The 9,036-nt window shown below is 26.4% G+C and overlaps 1 protein-coding gene across 1 annotated transcript; it reads right to left on the bottom strand.

Moving 5' to 3' along the window:
* Nucleotides 1-6,928: 6,928 nt before the first annotated feature.
* LOC106769300 (protein MEN-8-like) lies at nucleotides 6,929-7,549 on the bottom strand. Its single transcript, XM_014654862.2, has 2 exons — nucleotides 7,221-7,549; nucleotides 6,929-7,100 (listed from the first exon to the last, which is right to left on the bottom strand). Exons 1-2 carry the CDS (start codon nucleotides 7,504-7,506, stop codon nucleotides 7,090-7,092), a joined length of 297 nt encoding a protein of 98 aa, XP_014510348.1. The 5' UTR covers nucleotides 7,507-7,549; the 3' UTR covers nucleotides 6,929-7,089.
* Between the last annotated feature and the right edge of the window lie 1,487 nt (nucleotides 7,550-9,036).

Raw genomic sequence — 9,036 nt, 5'->3', positions numbered from 1 at the left:
TATATATATATATATATATGTATATATATATATATATATGTATGTATATATATATATATGTATGTATGTATCAATTGTTCTTAATATTTTCGAAAATAAAATATTTATTCTAACACGACACCAGCTGACTAATTGTATACATTCTTTAAAAAAAATATTGAAATTTGTTGTGAAATAAATAAATTAAAAGAGATAAAATGGTATGAAAATCAAATAAAGATAAAAGGATGTCAGATAAGTTATTAAATCAAATGAAATTTAAAAATAAGGTTTAATAGTCATATGTGAATTGTGTATATTTAATCTCTACACTTAACAATAATCAATTTATTATTTAAAATTTTAATATATTTTATAGGGTCTAAATTTGTAGAAACAAGTGTGTGTGTGTGTAATAATTTGAATGCATAGAAATTTAAAAAAGAAAATTGAATCATTAAATCTAAAACTAAATTAAAAAATTATATTTTTTAAGGTCGTTAAGAAGTATACTTCAACTGATAAAAAAATGAAAATGTGTGGTTAATCAGTCAAAGTATATGAAATTTAGATGTTTGACATTAAGTTCAATAGGATAGTGGTAATATTTTTTAAGAATTATTTTGTTTAAGAAAAAACATTTTTTATTAAAAATATCTTTAAAAATACTTTTTGTCTCATAAAGATTCAGATTTCTAATATGACTTTTTTTATTTATTTAGTGGACCAGTAAGATGAAAGTCTGATTTTGATATAAATTACATTAGAAAATCACCTATAATTTGTGTAATGTTTTAGCTAAAGCATTATTAAACCTATTTTGTTAATCTTTATTACAAAATCTGCATGACAATAATTTAAAGGGATGTTTTTATTTTAAAACTAATTTTATTGACGTAAAAATCGCATAAATAATTAATTAGTAGTATGGAAAATAAGAAAGAAAGAAACAACTCTCTTTCTATTTTTGTTTTACGATTGAAAAATCAAATACAAATAATAACATATATAGGTAAAGATAAACACTGTTATTTTTGCTTAATAGAATAAAATAAATAAAACACTACGAAGACAACTCGTTTATTTATAATAATTAAAAAAAAAACTATTAAAAATCTAGTTTCTTTTTTATAGTTCGAAGAGGTTTTAAATGGACTGATTGGCCTTAGATAACATCCTATTCTGATTTTTCAATTATACTCATTCTAATTTTTCAATCCAATCATTTTTTATCACTATAATAGTCTTTCTGATTTGTTCTGAAAAAATTAAAGTACACTCAAATAAAAAAAATAAAAAAATTCAAAACTTAAATCATATTAAAAAATAGTTTATATTATATATATATATATATATATATATATATATATATATATATATGAAGATACGTGTATTTAAAAAATAATATTAATATTAATAATCACCATCCTGTTCAGACATATGAAAAGTCAAAGTGAGTATAATAATAATAATAATAAAAAGAAAAGACACCTTAAAAGCAAATAACAATAATTGTAAAATTATAGTACATATTTCGATTAAATAGAAACAGTACTATAAAAAGCAAATAAATGACCTTGAAATATATTAGACACACGAGGGGAATAAAATCATAATTAATATGTTAGTTGCAAAATTTTATTTTATTTTTGTGACAAAGTACAATATTTTGTCTTATTCACTGTTTGTTCAATTAATTTTCATCTACCACAAGGATGATAATAGTCAAAAAGCTGTAGTTACTACATAAACTAAGTTTCCAACATACTTTCTCAATTATGAAGAAAGAATTTTGAACCTCACACTGAATATTCTATACAATGATAAGGAAATCGTCTTAATTATTATTAGAAAGTGGATATGATATTAGAGTCATGATTAGAGCTTATCTTAGTAAGTTTTAAGTGGGTATTTTTATTTCCATCCGTAGTCGAATTGTTATTGGACCATCCAATTTTTACTATTACGCATGAGATATCTATATCTCGATGTGAATGGAATGTATTAGAGGTGCAAACCTCACCTTACAAGCCGATTTTATGAAATTGGGTTAGACTTAAACTCACGTCTAATAATTATCTCAAAAAAACAATTTATCTTTTGAAAAAACTTTGATCATTGAATATGGTGAGTTAATCCATTGCCGATTCAACAATTCATTTAATTTAAACAAAATTTTGTGATCAATTTTTTCTGTAACAAAAATAAATTGTTGGGACAATAATTATTAGAAAATACTAGCTGTTTATTTTATAAATTAGTAAAACTTAAATTAGGAAAACTTTTAAATTTTATTAAGATTAAACCTTAGCATATATCAGATTTGGTCAAATTTAAATCAAATATGATTAATTCTGAATAACTAGACATGTTTCCTGTGTTTGTGCTGTTAAAAACATGGTATTAAGGAAAAAATGAACCTCAACTTCCGTATGAAGCAAACACGTTCTCGTGAAGTCAGACAGGTCAAGCTTTATACAAAAATAATGATCTTCTAAACAGAAAAGACATTGAGAGAGCTTATGAAAATATATTAGAAGAAAGAAAAACAAAGGTTAGGAATAAAGAGTCGAAGCTAAAGTTGGTGTTGTAGGAAGGGTTAATATACATATATCTCCACAAAAATCATATTATTCATTTTAGCCAAAGTTTGTGTTGAATTATTAGTTACAGATATTCACAATAATAAAATATTGTCCCGTTTTAAACTGAATCTTCGTGAAATTAGATAATTATATATAAGTCAAATTTTACATAAAAGTAATGATCCTTTAAATAAGAAAGACATTCCACAATACTAAAATATTGTTCGTTTTAGATCAAGTACTTATAGATTTGTTTTTCTATCACTTCAATAAACTTCTTATCAATAAAGATATAAAGATATATTATATTTATATAAATTCATATTTTATTTTATGTATCTTAATAGTTTCTTTAAATACATTTTCTTCTTCTAATCTCCCAATACACATTTAAAAAACAAAACCATAAAAAATTTCAAATTTCAAAATAACAATATATATATATATATATATATAAATCTATAAATATTAAAATTTTACTTTTAAGTTGGATTAAATATCTTCTAAAATAAACATTAAGTTTTCTAATTTTATTTATTAAACATGGTCACTCAATTTGACCTATTCATACCTTCAAATGTATTAGATTTTTGGGATTATTTGTTAAGCCTAATTAAGATATCGCTCATTCATTATTATTAATTGTTTTGAAACATAGAAACTAGACACAAGCAAACATGATTTTGTGAAAGGAAAGGAATGATAACATTAGTGAATAATTAAATAAAAAGTAGAAAACTTTAATTTGGTCCTTTTGGTTCATAATAAATATTTTTGGCAAACATAAGGCTTATATAAATGATTTTGTGTGATAGTGAGTGTATAATGTAGAAATGAATGAAATGGGTAAAGAAGGTGAAACCATTTATTTGTAATGGTTTTATGCTTAGAAAGTGAGTATTTAAATCGGTGAATGAGTCTACTTTTGATGGTATGAGTAGGAGCTGTTGGTCTGATTGAAGAATTGGACCCACATATATTAAATATTGAAAACAACTAATAAGAAAGACATAGAGGATTACAGTAACAAATAATGACTCTAGGTCTATTCAATGGAATATGTGGGGACATAAAACTTACGAATTATATCTACTTTTTTTTTTTAATTGATTTGGAGATTTCTTTTAATGATTTATGACAAATAATTACTGATTAAATACATATATACATATATATATATATATATATATATATATATATATATATATATTTGATTTTGAAGTGTAAATGTCTTTTATTTTATTGCAAAGTTCAACATAATTGTCTTAGAAAATAAAAAGAAAATATAAAATAATAATAATAATAATAAAGGTATAAATAAAAGAAAATTAATGAAGTCAAAATAATTTTTATAAGAAATAATAATAATAATATAGGGTAAAATTCTAAATAAATAAAAATTAAAAGAAGTTTGGGTTAAAACAGGTCGAAGGTTATCTTGAAAGATAAAACGTCCAATTATATAGAACAAAACATATTATTTACTATATGATACAATAATCGTAAAAAGATCTCTAAATCTTATAAACACTAGTGTTTTTAAAGATAATATAAAATATAAAATTGAAAACATATAAGTTATTCTTGTTTTTTTTTCTCGTAAAAAAGTGATAGAGGTGATATTTACAGATAGAAAAAAATAAATAGTAACAAATATTAATAAATTTAATTAAAATAAAGCATGTGATAATTTTTCTGTTTTGAGTACTATATTGGTTAGCTCTATATAAGTTATTTATCCCTTGTATTGGATAATTATGTATCAATAATACAAAAGGCATTTCATTGAATAAGTTGTATGCATATCTTTCTGAGCATCTAACTTTCTTTTTTTTACCAATAAGTGGTATTAGAAGCAGTTTCGAGGTTCTGGAAAATTCTGTAGTATGTGTATAGCATGACTATTAATGGAAGTTGAAATTTTGTATCCAACCTATCAATTCTTGATGGAAAGAGTTATGGCCATTGGGTTATAAGGATGAAGGTCATTCTTGACTATGAACAACAGTTAGAGATTGTGAAGGAAGGTGTCCATAAGAAGGATGAAAACGCAAATTCTTGCCTCAGTGTGTGTGGATGTAATAGATTTTGACAAAACTTCCAAGGCAAAAACAAAAAAGAAAGCATGGTATATACTCTGGCGAGTCCAATAAACACACGGGAATATAGGGAGAGGAGGTCGCAGTGAGTCCAATAAAAGTAGATAGTGTCGGAGAAAATGACACATGAAATGCCACAAGCAGCTAGAAAGTATGGCGGAAGGAAACTATGATCGGTACGTGAGAATACGTTTAGACTCTGATGACAGCTATTTCGGTGACATTGTGCTCACTTAGCTGACACGAACAAAATTGTGTACTTGTTGGTTGAAATTGATGCTCCAACGACGGTGATAGCGGCAACAACAACTCTAATGACGACGACGATGGTTGTTGTGGATAGGATAGACAATCATTTTTCCAAATAATCTTAGACTTTAGATACTATGTTGAATATAGTGAAAACTATGTATGAGATTAATCTCCCTTGTGTTGAATATACACAGAGTACTTTATTTATAATAAAAGAAATATAGGTTAAACGCAAAATACAAGTAAAGAATAATAACAAACTAACTAAAGATGGAAAATAAGATAAAATATATAAGATATCAATAATCTAATATATCTATCAAAGATGAAGAGAAAACTTTTAGTGGTAATCATGGTTGTGTGAAGTTAGAGTTTTTGAATGGTTTCTTGAAGAGAATTTCCATGTCACTCAACCCACTGGATTTGTGGTTAAAGGGAGTGAAAGAAAGGAGTAGATTAAGAAAGGCCTTGTATGGCCTGAAACACTTTTATGTTGAGACATAAATTCAAGAAGATTTCATTTTTTAAAGGGACAAGTTAATAACAGAACATTTAAAAAATGAGAGATTTATAATGTTAAGATATTAGTTAAGCATTATTAGATTCTTGAATTAAAGAGAAATGTTGTACCTAGTTAATTCAAGCATATGACATTTTTTCTGTTTTTGTTGTTACTTTGGTTAATTATAAATATGAGTTACCTATCTCTTATATTGGTAATAATGTATCTATAATACAAAGCGACATTTTATTGAATAAGTTGTGTGTACACTTTTACGAGTGTCTAACTTTTTTCTCATTACCAACAATTTATTTATTTTTTAAATTACACTAAATATTTTTAAGAAATTGGAAGTTACATCTAATATCCATCACATATATCTCCTTGGAATATGAAGTAGATATTTCAAATAATGAAACATCAAAGCAAAAAAGCTCCATTAAAAATTAGCTGAGAATATGAAGAATATAATTTATTGATGTCCCGGTTAAATAATTTTAAGAACTTATTCATGATAGATTGAAATTAGTCATAAATAAATATTAAAAAAATTATGGTTATATTGAAGACCGAAAGATATAGAAAAAGAAAATTGTTCTCATAAATTCTTGACACGAAAAATACCATTTTCTTTTTGGTACATATATGTAATATTTTTGGACATTTGTTTCATCTACTTGGCTAGAAACCTTCATCTTGGGCCTAATAGTTTTTGAACACTCCAACATGCACCCACAATTAAACCCGATTGGGCCTATTACAAAAATAATCTATTTATTCACTTAAAAAAAATTCTATTAGTACCAAATTAATTTCGCAAGAAAACGTGACTGATATAACATGACTTCGTGATTAACTGTGGTAGTTAACTATTAGCTTTAAAAAGTGCATTATTTTTAATAACTATTAGTTTTAAAATTACTTTTGTACTAATAAATTTCTCTTGCACATCTATGGAAATCTGCTTCGTACGTTAAAAGAAAATAATATTTCTTTTCATATATTTTCTTTTTAAGAAAATGACATTATTCTGAAATAATGGGTTTGGAATAAGTTTGTCATAGAATTATTCTCATATAATTTTCAGTAATATTTTTTAAATAGATTTTAATAACTTTTGAAGATTATAATTGTCGAAATTCGTGACTTCCGAGAAACACCATTATTGTTAAAGAAAATTATCTCTCATTCAACATAACATTACTATTCAAAGGTTATTATTATTATTAATGTAAAAAAAGATGGTCTTAGGTTCAAAATTAAATTGTTTTAAACTGTGTATTGGCCATGGTTAAATAATTTTAATTATATAATATTTTTCAACTCTTAAAATCAAATAATAAGATAAAAAAACCGAATGTTTTTAAGCAGAATGAGTGTTATAGATATGTTCTTACTATCTATCAGTATTAAGTATTAATTTTATTTATATGTACAGCAATTAAGTTAAAATTAACAATTAACAATTATCTAACAAGAATATATGAAACTAAATTAAAATCTTTCACAATTTATTTCATTGCATTCATTTGGTGTGGTAGACAATAACAAAGTAAAACATGTGACAAAACATGTAACACAGTCATAGGAACATATATAAAGCCCTATAACAAACCCTATAAGAAGAGTTTCTGCATTATTCTTCTAATGGTATGACTTCTCTTCATACTCATCAATTTGCACCTGTAGATTAAGATCAATGAGTAACCATAATGAATAAAAATAGGAAGAAAGAAGATAAACGTAATCTTTGTGGATGAAATGAACAGTGAATAAAAGAAAAGTTGAAGAAAAGAAGAGTACCGCAAGTGACAGACGGTAAACGACACTGAGAAGGGAGCTGAGAAGCAATCCTGAGAGTGTTGCAGAGGCAATCACGGTCGACAGCTTGGAGTGCATTGCAGCATGTAGCACTTGGTCTGGTGTTGGATGAACCAGGCACCACAAAGGGTGCACAAACATTCAAGTTGCTCAATTCGGTTGTGCAGGCACTGCGCTGTGCCCTAGCCATCAGGCTAACATTTCCTACAACCAACAACACCAACAAAGCAAGTTGACAACCTAAGACAGATTTTGCTGCTACAGCCATCACCTCGATTACTTCAAATACTGTGTGCTTATGTGTTTTCTACTCACACTGTATATGCTTTTCATGTCTGCAATGTCTGTCTCTATTTATGGTGGTGAAGTTTGGGAGCAAAAGGGTTCTTCATTCTGTGAGCCACCTACCCTTCAGCTTTTCAACTCACAGCTTTTGTGTTGCATGGCAACTTAACATGAGGATGATCGTCTCTTTAATCTCTTTTCTTCTCTGCCTTGCTATATATTTCTAATAATCATTTTAAATTTTTTTCTCCTCGTTTATTTTTTAATAAAAATATATTTTTAATATTTAATATAGACAGAAAATAAAATTTAATATTTCATAGAGACAATAACTAAAAAATTAAACAAAAAAAAAAACCCACTAGTTTCTTCTAAACTATGAAAGTGGGGCTATTATATATTTTTGTTCCTCTATTTTTTAAATCAAACTTTCAAATGATGTTTCTATATTAGATAGAAAAAAAGTATAGTATTTTTAAAGATAAAAATCAGTTAGTAATTATGATTTATTTATCATTATTTAATACAAAACATTTAATAATTTTGTTTTATACAATCACGATAAATTTTAAAAATACTTGCTAACTATTTTTTTGGTCATTATTAAATGGACAGAATGAAAAAAAAAAAAAAACACACTAGTGCAGCGAGGAGATATTACTGCGGTTATTTTTTACTATATGTTGCGGTTTACGAACCGCGGCATATTTAGCCTCGGTAGTAACTCATAGACTTTAGGACGCGGTTATAACCGCGGTCAAAAAGTTGGGGAATATGTCGCGATTGTACAGGGAACCGCGGCCTAAACCCATTTTTTTTAAAAAAAAAAAAATTCCAGTATATGCCGCGGTTCTAGCACTAACCGCGGCCATATATCTGTTTTTAAAAAAAAAATAAAAAAACGAGAACTATATGTCGCGGTTGGGGTCACAACCGCGGCATATTCCCCTGCAGTTTTTTAAAATTGCAGGTCTGTTTTTGTGATATCCACTACCACAAAAACAGACCTGCATATAAAAACATGTACATAAATTGAATTTCAACATAACAAACACACGTTCAAATGTATTTCAACATCAAATAAAGTACAAAGTCTAATAAAATACAATCTAATCAAATGCAATGTTTAAATCTAATAACTAAGAGCTATTGTACAATCTAATTATATACTTNNCANCAGCNTTNCTCATNAATAATAGTGGCTTCTCAGGAACTGGTGTAGTAGTCTTGAATTTCTGCACAAGACAATTCATATTAATTAGTGTATATGAATTCTACATTTGGGAAAACATCAAAATTTGTTATAAAGTCAAATATTACCGTTTTCCAGCGACTTGTGATGTGAGAACGAACAATATGGGCCATCCAATACATTACATAGTATCCGCACTCATATGACCCATTTTGTTTGTTACACTACAATATATCATCACAGTTGTATATAGTTAGTGAATAACATTAAAATAAAACAACTATAACAAAGTTTGACTTTAGCATATGTCAAACCTTGAGA

Source organism: Vigna radiata, chromosome 1 (assembly GCF_000741045.1).
Source record: "Vigna radiata var. radiata cultivar VC1973A chromosome 1, Vradiata_ver6, whole genome shotgun sequence".
Classification (NCBI taxonomy): domain Eukaryota; kingdom Viridiplantae; phylum Streptophyta; class Magnoliopsida; order Fabales; family Fabaceae; genus Vigna; species Vigna radiata.
This window is presented reverse-complemented; position numbering and strand designations above follow the sequence as displayed.

What these genes read in the sequence shown, in the direction of transcription:
- LOC106769300 (XM_014654862.2), bottom strand. Translation starts at nt 7,506, where the DNA reads ATGGCTGTAGCAGCAAAATCTGTCTTAGGTTGTCAACTTGCTTTGTTG.